The sequence below is a fragment of the Gymnogyps californianus genome, chromosome 1 (genome assembly GCF_018139145.2).
Source record: "Gymnogyps californianus isolate 813 chromosome 1, ASM1813914v2, whole genome shotgun sequence".
NCBI lineage: Eukaryota > Metazoa > Chordata > Aves > Accipitriformes > Cathartidae > Gymnogyps > Gymnogyps californianus.
This window is the reverse complement of record NC_059471.1, coordinates 59845868-59862014: the sequence shown is the minus strand read 5'-3', so window position 1 is coordinate 59862014 and position 16147 is coordinate 59845868. Positions and strand designations below refer to the sequence as shown.

The window sequence follows — 16147 nt, the reverse complement described above, 5'->3', positions numbered from 1 at the left end:
CTAATACTGGAGATCACATGACTGTGTTTTTTAGGATCCAGTCAACTCCTTCCATATAAAAATCCATGGTTTACTGACACTTTCATCTTCAGATGTGTAGAATGGAAAGAAAAGTGGCCCAAATGATCTCTCATTTCAGAGAAACTCCTGTCTTCAATCTTCTGCTTCTCTAATGACTTGTTGAGGCTGCGTAGAATAATTTCAGCCATCAGGTTTCAGAGAGCTCTAAGGCAGCCCTACAGCACTGTAATATAGGGGGTCAGAGGGAAGCTATGGCCTTCATTTCTTATGTGAGTAACCATTTGCTAGTTGGGTAGGGTGTTGGAAGCTTGGATTTGCATCTCAAAGCTGTGACAGGGATATCGTTATAGTTACTGATGATTCTGTTTCCAGTCTTTACTGGTGAAGCTTGAAGAACCTCTACAGTATACAGCGTTTTTCTTTTCATTTATGAAACTGATGTGCGCTTGGAGAAAATGTGTTATACTTCACAGAGGGAAAAAATGGAAAAGTCTGTCAAATTTAGCTTCTATGACATCACTTCTCTCTGTTTTATGTGAATTGCCTTCTTTAGACCCTAAAGTGTATGTTATCAAATATGTGATGTAAATCAACTGAGTTAATGTAGATAAAATACAATTTTTTTTAGATCTTGGGTAATTTTAGCCTGACCAAAGTAATTTGGGTGCCTGTCATTAGCTTTTTAATCACGTTAATGATTGTGAAAATTTTAATTCTGTTTCTAATTCCTCCCAGTTTGTAACTATGCAGTTTTCTTGTTGTGTGCATGTAATTTTACCTCTAAAGAGACCTAAGTGGACAAAAACTTTCCATGATAAGCAGTTAACTGGATATAGCTATTTAAAACAAAGTTCACAAAGTAACCATGCTCCATTCTAAAAAGAAAAGATCAATTTAATATGCTGTATACTAAAGGCTGTATTCTGCTCAAATTCCCTATGAGAAATTGCTGTGTAAAATTACGTCAGCTATACTGAGGATTTGTAGAAAAGAGACTTCTTGAATAAAAAAGTTTTCTGATTGAGAAGGAAATGAAAATGTTTGCAAAAAATATTTTGCAAGTAGTCAATGAAAGCGAAGCAAAGTTTGAGAGCTTTCTAGTAACTGCAAAAATAATGTCAACTCTAATAGCAAAAATGCACAGAAATAGCCTCTTCTTTCTGAGATAGTGGCGAAAAGGATGTCAATGTAGTGGGGAAGAGAACAAAATAATGTTTTTTATATGAGGTCTGTCTTTCTTTCCTGTAGAATCCTGGGCTGTTAAGAAAAGGGCTGCTTTTCAGGATAACTCTTCTGATGTCTGGAGGGGCCAGTATACTTTATATACGCTGGAGGATTATGGGCACAGGGCCACCGGCTTTCACTGAAGTAGACAACCCAGCTTCATTTGCAGACAGTCTGTTTGTGAGAGTAAGTTACGAAGTTGCTTTTTTCTAGCCAGCTCAGAACATTTGTCTCTGTCATCAAATTGAATTTTCTTTTCTGTGCTTCAAAGAAACAATAAAGTGGGCAGTCTTTACGTTTCAAGATGTGTGATGAGTCACCTTCACTTGTGCTGCTGTGATCATTTCCTGCAATTTTTTAAAATAGTATACCTTGTATATTTTTTGCATTCAATTTAGCATGCACTGCACACATTGACGTACATTTCCATTTACTCACTATTTTTCCCATGCATGCAAGGATTTAGCTTTTGCTGGGTTTCATCCCTTTTCCACATACTGTGCTTGACTTTTTCATCTGTTCTTTCACAATTGAAGAAAATAGCATAAAGTTTTGGTCTGGTGCATTTGGAGTATGTCTCAGCTTTATATCTCTGACTGCATTAAGGCTCTTTCTGGAGATGGAGAGTGAAGGGCAAAGACAGTGGGTGCTGTCTCTTGACATTTTCTCCTATTGTAGGAGATTATTCTTTTTACATGTGGATATTGGTTGGACAGCACAGAATTGCATTTCCTTGCTCTGAATAAGAAAGCCACCTAGCTATGTTTAAAAAAAAAAAAATAAAAATTAATTTCACAGCTGTAAAATAAATGGGTATGTAACTAGTTGTAGTCTAACAGTATTTAAGGCCTCTTTATTGTATAAGATATATTTTGTGATAAGGGAAATGATAGCAGAGAGAAGAACTAAAGTTGCCCCCCCGCGCCCCCCAAGTTTAGTATCAAATAAATGTTTGTTTTCTTTTTGACTGACAGGCTATAAACTATAATTACTACTATTCGTTGAATGCATGGTTGCTGTTGTGTCCCTGGTGGCTGTGTTTTGATTGGTCAATGGGCTGCATACCCCTCATTAAATCCGTCAGCGACTGGAGGATAATTGCACTAGCAGCACTTTGGTTCTGCCTAATTGGTCTGATATGCCAAGCTCTGTGCTCAGAAGACAGCCATAAGAGAAGGTAAGAGACAGTGATGAATTTTAAATGCCTGGCCAACTTGAGTACAGTATTATTTTGTTAAATCCACTACTGATAATCTTAACAATTCAGTGGAACCAGTGTCTAGCAAATGCAGTTCAAATAAATATTTATAGCTGTCATTACAGTTTTATCCCAATTTGGGCCCATCACTGTACACTGACTAGTGGGAAACAGAGTTGGAGGAGGAGGTATGGATGGCTGCTCTATTTTTCTCCTGAAATGGCACTTTGAGATCCTTAACACTGTAGGTGGTAAAAAGTAATATGTGCTCAGAACAGAGTAGGAAATGATGTATGTTGTTGCCCCTACTTCTTACAAGTCATCATCTCTTTAATCTTCTCCTAATAATGAAAGAGAGAGGAGATGTGCCTTGAAAGGAGGTAGAAATGCTGGCCATGGCCATACAATTAAAAAGTAAAATGCTGACCCATAGTATCTACTGAGGAAACAACTTGTGCTTTACCCAAAGGAACTAAAAAATTTATTGTAAACTATTCCGTCTCACTAAGGGCTTCTGTTTAACTTTTCAGGTTCTGTTCCCATGGATTTTATGTATAATTAATTTCTCAGTTCTTTAAAATTTTTCAACAGCTCAATCACAAGGTCATTCTGTTGTTCAGACTGCTGAATATTTTCTTCTTTTCTGTGGTATTCTGTAATTTCATCTCTTCCCCCTCGTCCCCTCAAATGTTAACATCCCACCTGCCTTCCTCTCTGCTGTTCCTATACTCATTTGCACAGATAAAATAATTTTGGAGAGGGGTGGAATTCTTGCTACAAGTGATGTCATACTTCCTAGTAAAAACGCACTCACTAAGCCTCTATTGCTGAACAGTTTTTTAGTAAAAAGTAAAGACAAAAAGTGTAGTGAAGGCCTAGGACTCTTGGGGATGAGAAAAGAGTAAGAGGACACATCTACATTACAGTATAGAGATTTATGTGTAATAAATTAGAGTAGAAAACTACCATGCCTGTGGCCTTTATAACAAACACCTGACACAGACCTGGGGTTCTTATTCCCTTATGTCAGCTCTGTAAAAGTAAGGTACCTAGTCTCAATTGTCTAAGCTCTGTATTGTCCGTAAAGAGTTACCTGCTGAGAATTACTCATCCTCACACAGATACCTAAAACAAGGAAGACAAACTGCCCTCGAGAAGTGCCTCTCTGCAGACTGTAGAAAGAGCGTAGATCACTAACTTTCAAGTGGTTAACCACAATGGATTCTACTATTGATGTATTTGTTAGGAAAGAAAATGCTCTCTCAGTAGGATGTGTACCTAAGTTTCTTCTTTAACAGTGACCTATATTTTTCCCCTGTTACTGTCTTACTAGTTCCAAAAATAGACAGGTAGCTTTTGCCATTACTTTTCCTGCCTGTGTATTTTAAATAGGAATTATGTAATTAATGTGTAATGGGCCTATTTTCTGGCCTGGAAGCATGAACATTGCTTTTCTGTAAATTATAGCTAGGATTTTAAAAGCACCTGATGGAATGAAGTGTCAAAATTTTACTGAAATTTAATCTGATTTTGTTAGTAGCTCTCAAAGGCTGCTTTTGAATGCCATGTTCCATATGCGCATCTTTCTACAGTATTTAAATAAAGTTTAATATGTTAAGTGGAAAAGGTACTTTTGTTAAGATTTGTGGTTAATTTGAGAATCTGTTTCTTGTTTGCAGAATTCTTACACTGGGACTTGGATTTCTTATTATCCCTTTTCTTCCTGCAAGTAATCTGTTCTTCCGAGTAGGATTTGTTATTGCAGAGAGAGTCATCTACCTCCCCAGTATTGGATATTGTATTCTGTTTACATATGGATTTAGTCTCTTGAGTAAGCAAGCCAAGAAAAAGGTACCATCAAAACAATTAGTAAAGTTGATGATGAAGTGCTTCAATTGAATGGTTTGTTTCCTAACTTGTCTCTCTTTTCTTAAGAAAATTCTTGCTGTGGCAGTACTTGGAATCTTGTTGATAAATGTTATGCGCTGTGTACTCCGCAGCAGTCAGTGGAGGTCAGAAGAGCAGCTTTTTAGGAGTGCACTGTCTGTGTGCCCTCTGAATGCAAAAGTAAGTCACTCATGGACTTTTAATCTTTTTTTTTTTTTAAAGTGTTTTGAAATTTGGGATAGAGGAGGTTTTATGCATAGCTAATATATTGTGGTACAGTGTTATTGACAGTCTTGCTTGGTGCAAGAATATGACATTGACATGTCAGACACCTAAACTACAGTGGTAGCATAGTCAAAATACCAGACAGTGCAAATTACAATATTGTAATTCAGAACTTGGGGTTGGGAGTGGGGAGGGGAGGGAGAAAGGGGAATATACTTCAGGAAAGGCATCCAGTCAAATTGGAGGTACTGCTAAGAAAATTTACTAAAACAATTGTGCGTATAATTGCAAGTTATTACAACAAAATATCAAAAAGAAAGTAAGTTATATCAATGTATTCACTTGAATAATGCCTATGCTATGTTTTTAGAATCCTTTTTGCGTACCTTCCAGTGGTATATATAGCCAACACAGCTAAGGGACAAAGCAGCATATCATCAGTGTAATTGCAGGATGTGGGGGTAAAATCTTTGCTCCCACTTCTGCTCTTTTACAGTGGCTGAATGGGCTAGAGTCTTCAGACATGGGTGCTGAGGAAAACTGCAGTATTCCCTGCAAGGCTTAGTGAGGGAACAAGTAAGAGGATGGGACTGGATAGGATGTTTCACTGAGCTGAACACCAGCATTTGGCATAGTAGACTGAATCTAGCCTGCCAATAGAGGTGACCTCCACAGCAGTCCTTTGATAGCTGAGAGTGTGATCTGTTGGAGCATACCACTGAGCCCTGATGTCTGAATTTTAGCAGAGACTCTCTTTGAAGAGTCTAGGTATAGGAATGCACAGCTTGTCAATAAAAATACATTGATGTTTTAAAAGATTAGATTTCTGTAATCTAGAGTGGTATCTAGACAGTACAGATCGAGACAGTTTAAAAAGGAACCTATGAATGCTCAACTTTGTGAAGAGAATGATATACTTAGCATCTACTGGGATACAAATATGCAGCAGTGAGCTGTAAAAAACATTTATGGCCAATATTTAGAACATAGTGGTGTCTTTCAATAATCTCAGATTTCAATACATAGAAGAAGAGCTGTTGTATTTTATTGTGTGGCAGTGGTAGGCAACCATCTTCTTTTTAATGATGACCTCAGTATATCTTGTCTTCTGGATGACAAGTGCATACTATAAATGGAACAAATGCAATCTGTTTCTTTGTGTGTAACTCCATCCATCTGCCATGGTACGAGTGCTTTAGACAGATCCACACTCTTTGCCTGTGCTCCAAGCTCCTTGGAATCAAGCCATGTCTGGCTGGGAAGCTGTGTAGCTATGTTCGCACAGTGCTGTGCTTGAGCCGATAAGCTGTGTGCAAGCTACTGAACTAATGCAGCTGGTTTAAAGCCAATGAGTGTACAGGGAAAATGAGCTTGTGTTTGTCAACATTGGGCCATGTAGACATGCCTGAGCTCTATTGCTGCTAGTGACAGCTTGCGCAAATGGAAAGCGTGGTGATGTGAACAGAGAGGGTTTTGTAGGCTCACATTCCAGTTTTGCTGAAGGAGTAACTTTGAAATCACAGTAGTAGGGAACTTTTCTAGGCAACAGCATTAGAGAGTCCATGTGTGAGAGCCAATCTATTTTTTTTCTTTATGGACTCAGCTATATTTATTCAGGTTTGACAAAGGTAAATGTAAAAATTTGAACTAGGTTCTGTTCTGATCTTCTGTTGTTGTCTTGAAATTGCAGACCTCCTTTAAAAATTACTTTCTTTCAGTGGTCCATTTATTTCAGTGGGAGGCTGATGCGGACCAAAAGATGGAACGCAGATAATAGCTTTTTCTTGTTGTTCTTGGAACATCTTTAATATGTGTAATGTGGTCATGCTTTACTTCCCTTATGTAGCAGGGTCCCAGAATCTCCAGGTGTCTCCCAACTAGCAACAAAAGCTCCAGCTCCTAGTTCATGTTTCATGGTACTCCTCTTTTCAATTCCAAATTGTCTGTATGTGAGCAGTATAGAGTAAACTTACCTTAATTCTAAGTAACAAGTAGTTACAGCAGTGCCTTCTCTAATTTCAAGACTCATCTTCTTTAAACATCTCTTTAGATAGAGGTGTGGAAACTGCATTAAATCAGATTGTCTGGCATAGTAGTGAATCTACCCCCTTCAGTGACGGATGCATCTGGCTCAAGAGGATGAAATTTAGGATCAACTTTGATAAAAGTTGCCCAGTGATTTTAAAATTTATTGGAAATAATCAGGTACCATAATGAAGTTAAAAAGATTTTTACTTTTTTTTTAAAGTTCACAATACAGATTTTTAGATGTTTTAAATATTTTAAATTTTATTTAAAATGTTATTTATTTTAAATATTTAAAATATATATGTTATGTATATTATATAGAATTCTTTTTTTTTAAAGAGAGAGAAAGAAGCATGTTACCAATCTTGGTTAAACATGTCCAGGAGTATGTCGCACATTTGAACTTGCACGGTCCTGCACTTCAGTTGGTTTCAAAGGTTGTTAGACTGAAATAGTATACATTTTTAATACATTTGGCAGTATTTTTCTTAGCTGAACAGAAGGTGCCTATATACTGATTCCATTTCCTCTTGCCACCTTTTTTCATACCATATAGATTGCCTTAATTCCTGGAGCTCAGTGGTGATATACACTAGCGTGAGTTAGAACCAGGCCTGTGTTGTTTCTGCTAAAGCAAATTTTGTGAACAGTTACAGAGACTGTTTTCTCCTCATATGTTGATTATATGCTACAGGTAGTTTATAAATTTGGACTATTTCAGTGCTACTGGCTTAAAAGGCTCACTGGATCCAATTTGACATCTTTTCATTTGATGTTATTATGTTGCAAGTTTATCCTGGAGTGCTTTGTTGAAGTACTGGAATATCTAACTACAGGTTATGATAAAAGCATAACTACTGTTTCACCATATCAGACTACTGGCTTGGATTTATCTCCTTAGCTTTAGACATCTACATCTGAGTGAGTCAGGCAGGCTCCCTTTATAACTGGGGAGGAGAAGCTGTCCCTTTTAGCACATGGTTCGTCATTACCTTGGACTAAATGACTGACATAGGCCAGAAGGACTGCACCCTAGATCTGTGTGTTTCTCTCCACTGATGATAAAAGAAGTCCTGACAACTAGAGCAGATGTGGATACATAAGGTTATGCGAGATTTTGCCCTTGCCCTACTGCTGTTCGCTATTTCTAGACATTGCTGTATTGCTCCTCACCTTCTGAGGTCCTTATACATTGTTTCTTTTAATTTTAAAGATTATTCCCAAAAATGCTCATCTTCCTGCCTTTTTTTGCCATGTGATAAATTACTGTTGGGATTGCCAAGTCACTTTTTCTCGGCTTTTAGCAAAGCCATGGCAGTTTTTAAGAATCCAGAGATGGTCTTTATTTCTGGATGACTTCCTCTAATTGATTAGCTAAATAAAATTTGCAATTGCATTGTTCAATACATGGGAAATAGCCACCATTTTTCTTTTCCTAGATTTGAAATAACTGAATTTAAATGATTGTAAACTGTTAATATTTTGTATGTAATCTCTACATTCTCCTTTCTACTGGCTTTTCTTTAAAGGATAGAAATTAATAAGCATAATTTTAAAAAAGCCGTTTCAGTAGCAACTTTTCTGCAATAATAAGCAAGGAAGTTATGATACTCCCAACAGAATGTGTTACGAACCAGTGTGCCTTGACATACTAAGGGTGGTAACTTTGTACTTGATGCTTTATGCAAACTGTAATTATTATAGATACAAGTTTGTTAAAGACAAGCTATGCTAATACTGAAAATGTACAACAGAGTTTGTGAGATTACTTTCTATACTTTCTTAAAAGGTCTTGTAAAACCTCTTTGTGACAGAACAAGATTTAGTGCTGTTTAAACATTTATGAAGCTGATCTAGAGAGCATTTCCTTTAGATATTGAGAATTTTTTTCTATGCTATATATTAAAAGGGGATTATCTTCTGCAGAATTTACCTTAGTGCTGTGGGCTGTGTTTATAGGGGCTATCTGCAGTGTTTTGCCACACAGATACCATTTTAGATGTCAATTTTTTTGTATACAAGCACAGTCATGCAGAAGAAGCTTTAGACATTAGCTGCACAAACAAAATGTGAAGATCAAAAAGGCTTTGGTTTATTATTATTTAGAAAACAGAATTTCAGTGGTAGAGGAGAGAGAAAAGTGTTTGATAAAAGAAGCTGGCATTGAACAGAAGCATCTGTATGTTTCTGTAGAAATTTTGACATCTGTGCTTTGCTTCCATCCTTCTCAGCAAATGTTCATATTTGCTGAAAAGGTGATTATAAGCAGCTAGGAAGAGAGAATAAAATAGCTGATAATAGTAGTGCTCCAACTGAGGGGGTGTACCTCCTAGAAGATGATACTACATTTCAATTTCTTCCTATGCTGCTTTGAGGGAAAAAACCCAAAAAATTGATTTGACAGTAATTTTGTTTTTGTACAGGAAAATATAATTTTTTTCTCTCTTCCTCATTTAAATACGTGTGCACATTTAAACACTTAAATAAGAGTTCAAGCACTATGTGTGTCTAACATAGAATAATATACAGTGCTTTTGCTTTTTCATACTGGCTTCTTAGGCCAATTGAAGTCTTGCGAACAGACAAAGACATAAAGCCAATTCTTTGGCTAGGCCTTGGTGCCATGGTTACGTTAACTTTAAACAACGTATTCCTGTTAAGATCAACTAGGTTCTACCCTAGGGTATTTTTACCTAATTACCCTGATTTCGGAGAATACTGTGTTGTTATGCATCCCTGAGAAATGCTTCTTTTAGAGCTATTACTCTAAAGTAATTACCTGTTTAAGATTGATAAAGAACATGTGGGCTTAATGTAATACATCATTTCTAGTTAATATCTATCTTTAACCATTTAATAACAAAATACTATGTCTGCTCTTAAATGTTTAATCAGGAAAGGAAAATCCTCCCTCCCAGGTTGGCATGTACAATGTCTGCTAAAGGCAGAAGAACCACACCTCTAGAGATGAAATTTAAAACATTACACTAGCCCCTCATTTTTGAAGGCCAGATTCTTCCCACCCATTGGTATATAGTGTCCCCATGTTGTGCAGGTAGGGATCACAGGAGAAGTCAAGGAGAGTTACAGCCTTGTGCTTAGCAGAGGGCAGATAGTTATTGTAGGCCTGATTTCGGGGGGAAGAGCTAAAGGCTGATCTTGGCATCTCTCTGTCATGGCCAGTGAAGTGAGAGACATGGCTGTATGGCAGAAGTCACCTGCACCTCTCAAATGACTGTGTGTGCCTGGAAACCCTTTGCTGACTCTGTTCTTAAGAGCAGGATGTTACTGTGTATTATAATCCATTGTAGAGCTGTTTTTGTCATTGGATATTTATGGTAGGCTGAGGAGTTCTTTTGGTATGTTTGTTTTAGTTTTTCTTCTCTTCCCTTCTTCTCTGTCACCACCATAGTAAGAGGAACTAAAGCTACAATTTCTCTTGAGGGGAAATTAGGAAACTTAGATATAACGAGGAGCTGTTCATTTTCAGGAGTATTGTATAAAAACATCATTTGCTTTCACACAGAAGCTATATCTGAGGACAGAAGAAATACACCATCAAAAATGGTAATAGTTTATTTAAATAGTTTTCCTGTCAGTTTTAATAGACTATAGTACATCTTTTTAGTTCAGTTCACAAAATGTACATGTACACTTAATGTTTCATTTGTTATTTTGACTTGAAAGAATTGATATCTCTCAGGTTTCTGCAGTCTGCACAATTCTGTTTACATGAGAAAAATATTCTTTCTGCTGCTGCTTTTGAGATAGAAATGGATATGAAGAAGTTATATGTTTTAAAAACCTGAGAAAAATAGAATCAGAAAGTGAAATGCTGTTTCCTAATATAAGACAGCTGATGAGAAAGACTGAGTGGTTGGTGTATACCAAGTTTTTTCTCATATGCTCTGTCCCCGGTCTTTAATCACATTTCTTTTTCCAGTAGTGCTTATGATTTTTGTAAAACAGAAGGAAAAAAAAAAAGAAAAAAGACTTTTGTAAAGCTTCTTAAAGAAATTGAATCAGGTTAAATGTAATCTTGTTTGCTGATATTGAAATGTGAAGTCAGGTATTTTAAGGGCTAATATACATTATTGAGTGAAATCTTTCCTGATTTCTTCTGTTTTGCCACAATTTATCTTCTATCTGAAAACACAGCAAGGTTTAATAACCTAATTTGCTCTGAATAAATTTTGAGTCTGTAAACTTCAGCATATATAATCAGAGCAATGCGGTTTGGTAAGAATGTTATCATAGTGTGCTGAAAATTTTCTGGAAGAGATATACAAATAGAATTCAGTCCTAAGAAACATCTTTCAGGGTGTATCATTTTACTTTAATGACTCATGGGAAAACAATGCTATTCTGTCTTTTTTTTTTTTTTGACACTGTCAACTGATCTTTATGAATGGCTATGTCTTGATATAAATGTACCATTCCATTGCTTCTTTGGCATGGGCCTTGTCATATTTTTATGAATGTACAATGGAAGTGCCTGAATTTTTTTTTCTTGGAAGCTGTGCTAGAACTGCTTTTATGGGATGCTGAATTTGTGTGCTATTTTATATCTTACAGCCTGAGGAGCTGCTTCTGTGTATGCTTAGTAAGCTTTATAGCATTTTTGCTCTCTGTAAAACCATTGAAACTACTTTTTCACTCATTCTAGAAAGCATGGAAAATGTTCTTAACTTTATTTGTTGGTGGTATGTTACTGCATAGTCACAATCATATAGAGATGGAATTCAACAATTAAATACCATAACAATTAGGTTCAAACGTAATTGTGTGTGCTGGATCAATAGGTCCCAGGCATTGTGCCAAATACAATTAGGATTTTTCCTTTGATGGACACGAGACAAAATCCTTTTTTGAATGTAGAAGGTGAATTAGAGTTATCTAAATGCATTACAAACCTATCTTTTGGTACTTCAGTCTGAAGTAATGCCTGCATAGTGTTTTTGAAAAGATTTAAATTAGATTTTCAAAGTATGGAAGAAATTACAATGTGCGCTTGTTTTAGATGAAGTATATACAATTTGATTTCAAACAGTAAGGTAATTTAAATAATGAGTTCTGATCTAGTTGCTGAGAAGTCTATTTTCAGGAATCGGTACTCGCAGTACTTTTCTGCTATTTCTAAACTTGAGTCTTCCCTTTGACCAGGGAAGTGGTCTGAGATTTGTCTTAAATTAGGATTTGAGATGTCTTCCAACTCAGATTTGTCCTGAAATATATTTATTCCTATCTAGTCCTTGCCATAAGTTCAGGTGATGCATCTTCTTCCCTGTAGCTATATCTCAAAGCTCTAGATCCTTCCATCATTCTCCACTTTTTAACAGGCAAGGTCTCCAACATGTTGCTATACACATTATTTTTATTTCAGAAATGCTCTTTGATGCATTTTTATCCCAAGACAATAATAGTGTGTCTGTGTGTGTGTGTTATTTTTTGTTTGTTTTTGAAATATGGAGCGTAGTTTTTCTGGTAATGTTGAGTTTCTTCTAGTTTATGCTATAATGAAAGCAAAGTTTAATCAACACTTACATTGCTGTAGTGTTTCTTCTGCTATGGTGGATTTGATTTGAGTCAGACTTTCTCTTATCTAACAAATAAATGAAATGAAGAGCAGGAGGTCTTCATATAAAGAGTCTTGTGGAAAGTGTGGTGACCTCATTTATAAAATCAGGAAGTGAATAATCTTTCTTAAATAGCTGGAACAGGTAAGCTGATTTTTTAATTTATTCCTCAGGTTTTGTCTTGCTGTCTTCATTGTATGTATTGTCCAATCTTAAGTATCCACCTACAACAAGAGCCAGCAGTGAATGACGCAAGTGTTGACTGTTTCTATTTGGAGTAAGAATTTTTAGCAACTTGGCTCCAGAAAATATCTGACTGTATAGCATCTGGTAGAATGTTCATCTGTGTTTTCAGGTGCACTACAATGTTGGCAAAAACCTGGCTGACAAAGGAAATCAAAGTGCTGCAATCAAATACTACAGAGAAGCTGTAAGGTATTAGGAATTTTACTGCTTTAACGAACTGTCCTAAAATTGCTTTCATGTTTAACATGAAGAAAATGCTTAGGTATTCATTTTCATGATCTGCGGCATTGCAGAGATAGCAATTTGCATATAATAATACGTCCCATACATAATAATAATTTCTTAAATTTTAAATTTTAGGTTGAATCCTAAATACGTACATGCCATGAACAACCTTGGAAATATTCTGAAAGAAAGAAATGAGCTCCAAGAAGCAGAGGAGTTGCTGTCCTTAGCTGTACAAATACAGTATGTTTAGAACAATGCTAAGCAGAGTTTTGCACCAGCTGAGCAGAAATGATACAATAGGAGCTTGTGTTCAAAATGCTCAATTGTCCTCTCCCTTGGTTTTTTTTCCCAATTTGCCCAGACCTGATTTTGCTGCTGCATGGATGAATCTAGGAATAGTCCAGAACAGTTTAAGAAGGTTTGAAGAGGCAGAGCAAAGCTACTGGACAGCAATTAAACACAGGAAAAAATACCCAGATTGTTACTACAATTTAGGGCGGTTGGTAAGTGCTTTTGAATATATTATAGCTATGACAGGAATCTGTGTGTGTGTATATATATAATTCCGCTGTACTGTTAAATGCTGATAGTTACTCCAGTTTGCTTGATTTGTAGGTCAGGGTGATTTCCTATTTTCGGTAGCTTTTCCTATTGCTTTCCCAGTGTAATTCCTTCCATACAACCTTTGGTAGTCCTACTTTTTCATATAAAGAGGTATAAACAAAAATATCGATTGTGATTTTTTGTTCAAAAGATATCATTAATCATTTCCCAATATTAGACTGTTTTGCAGTCATTAGTATATTGTTAGATAGTAGAACTATGCCAAAAAAATTCCATTTAGATTCTTGGAAATACTTATATTAAATATTTACTTATTCTCTTGTGTAGATTTCTAAATTGTATGCTGGTTTTCTTCCCTACCCTATTGGTACATGCATATTTGAAAACAAGCCTGGCTCCCAGAGAAAAGCAGGGTAAAATTAGTATATAGCACTCTATCTTTCATACTACCATAGTATTCTTTTTACATTTCTTATTTTTGTCTAGAAAAACAAGTTCTACTAGAATGGAATGAGACATTAACAACTCTTTAGTGTCTTTAGTGCATGATAGGAAAGTAAAGCAAATCAGAGTGAAATTACTGGGTTTTTCTTTCTTTTTAGTATGCAGATTTGAATCGCCATATAGATGCATTGAATGCATGGAGGAATGCTACGGTTCTGAAACCAGAGCATAGTTTGGCTTGGAACAATATGATTATATTGCTTGATAACACAGGTATAAGCCTATTTGAATGTTTTAATGAATAATTCAGTGTCTAGCAAAACTTAAAGCTTTATCTGTGTTTATCGAAAAGAAGTTCTCCCTCTTCTTTGGCTACCCAGACTCTCTCTATAAATATAGGAATACCTTCTGACTCAATGGTTTTAAAGCATCACTTGAAATCCAGCCCATAAATTGAATTTCTGATCCTTAATTGAAATGCCATCATTGTGCAAGCATGTTTGTATTATAGACCAAACTTCAGAACTTTTGAATCTGTGCTTTGTTGTTCTTCTGAAGGTGTTATCTGTTGAAAACAAAATAGAGGTTTTCTATTGTCTTATTCTGTGGGATTGTACATTTGTGTGTGTGTGATACCTCGTTTTCTTTAAAAATGCATGTAATCAGCTATTCGTACAATATGCGTGCTTGCAGCATGAAAAGTAACTAGTAAGGCTGTGTTAAAAGATGCCTTCTCTTTTTCCACTACGTGTGCTCCCAGGCAATCTAGCTCAAGCAGAAGCAGTTGGAAGAGAAGCCCTGGAGTTAATACCTAATGATCATTCCCTTATGTTTTCGTTGGCAAATGTACTGGGGAAATCGCAAAAATATAAGGTAGGTAACTAGAGCTTTCTGAGTGTTGGGTTTGGGGTTTGGTTGGTTTTTTTCCTGTTTAAACTCTGTGTAAGTTTTTTGTAGAAATTATTTGAGGAGGTCATTGTGGACTATGACTTAGATAATCGGGTTTCAATGCCCATTTCTGTCACAGTATTGCTGTGTGATTCTGGCCTAAGTTCATCCCACCTTATTTTAGATGCCTGGGTTACGAGTGTTGCTGCCCTCAACTATGTCAGTGGTCAGTGGAGAGAAATAGGCTCTTCAGCACACTAGAGGGCAGTTAGGGTCTTGTATTGCTTCCCTGCCGACAGAGAGAGCCTGCTCTGATTTAGAGGCCTTGGTTCAGGAACTAAAATTAGATGTGATATGCTAGTCCTTGTGCTTTTGGCATGGAAAGGAAGCAAGGTTTACCATTACCTGATATGAATTCTAGCCTCTTTGCCTCAGATGCTATCTAAAATAGAGATACACAGATTTGCTGATCCCAGATTGAGGGTGGGATACCTGGGTAATCCCAGAATATTATGAGGAAAAGTCCATACACTGAGCAATGTATTGAACTTTCCCTTGGATGCAGTGGACCAGCCTGCAAGTGGCACCTCAGCATTAGCTACTGATATTTACAAATAGTAAATGTAATGGAACTGATGAGAATGAGTTCTTTTCCAAAAGGAATTGTATGAGCTGACAGAGAATAAATCATACACAGTGAATATATTTAGTTGTTTTAATTGACTCCATAGTCACTGATTTATGTATGTGATAGGGACAAATTAATAATCAAGGAAGTTGTTGGTATTCCTCAGAAAAACATCATTTACTGAACTATGGCTTTTGGGGGTTTTGATGGCTTTTTGATAGTGATAATGTTAGTAGCACGGAAGGAACATCCTCAGTATATGCAAAGTAAGAAGATTTTATGATGTGAAACTTCTCAGAATAGATACATTGTTTTCTACCAATTACTGTGTCCACTTAAATTTCTACAGTCCTGTGCGGGTGTGGAGTCGTGACCTGTCCACATGTGAAGCCAGGGCCTGTGACAACCCAGCACTTGCTTTTGTTTGTGATAGTGATGCTGTTAGACACCCCGGTACTGTTTCTCTAGACAGGGTTTTTTTCTGTACACTCTATTTCTTTTCTCTCTCCACCTGAGACTGTTATAAAATATATATTTTTAGGTTACTTTAACAATGTTCCAGAAGGATACAAATTAACATCCAGAATATATAAGGGATGAGATTATGGAGGAGGTAATTGCTAGGATTATTTTGGTGAGTCATGACTGTGAAAGAATAAAGGATTGTATAGTTATTCATCAAGAAGAGTACGCAGCATGACAGAATAAAGAGCATTTATAATGAAATAAGTAGAAAAAATAAGTTGAAAACAAGCTAGAAAACTTCTCCAGGTGTAGGAGAAACAAGTCTGTCTTAGCGGATTTAAAAAATAAAAAAGGAGGTAGTGATTTTGATTGCTAGCTCTGAAAGGTCGTTATGCTGCAGGGGAATGTGTTGGAGACAAAGTACAAATGATAGTCGGGGAAAATGAAGCTTTCAAGTCAGCATCCTGAATAAAGCAAAAAGAGCAGTGGAGCCCAGGGAAGAAAGCAGGGAGCCAGTAAGTGTTT

The 16147-nt window shown here is 36.4% G+C and overlaps 1 protein-coding gene across 6 annotated transcripts in view; it reads left to right on the top strand.

Annotated features, from left to right (window-relative positions):
* The window catches only part of TMTC4 (transmembrane O-mannosyltransferase targeting cadherins 4), a 60670-nt gene that overhangs the window by 33902 nt on the left and 10621 nt on the right, over nucleotides 1-16147 (top strand). For 5 of the 6 annotated variants that reach the window (XM_050915335.1, XM_050915339.1, XM_050915334.1 and 2 more), the window contains 9 exons: nucleotides 1270-1431; nucleotides 2220-2422; nucleotides 4123-4294; nucleotides 4379-4510; nucleotides 12515-12594; nucleotides 12766-12873; nucleotides 12995-13136; nucleotides 13800-13914; nucleotides 14402-14514. In XM_050915335.1, coding sequence (XP_050771292.1) covers nucleotides 1270-1431; nucleotides 2220-2422; nucleotides 4123-4294; nucleotides 4379-4510; nucleotides 12515-12594; nucleotides 12766-12873; nucleotides 12995-13136; nucleotides 13800-13914; nucleotides 14402-14514 — 1227 coding nt within the window. Of the gene's footprint in view, nucleotides 1-1269; nucleotides 1432-2219; nucleotides 2423-4122; nucleotides 4295-4378; nucleotides 4511-12514; nucleotides 12595-12765; nucleotides 12874-12994; nucleotides 13137-13799; nucleotides 13915-14401; nucleotides 14515-15506; nucleotides 15639-16147 lie in introns of those variants that run through there. The other variant, XM_050915336.1, reaches the window with a different exon arrangement.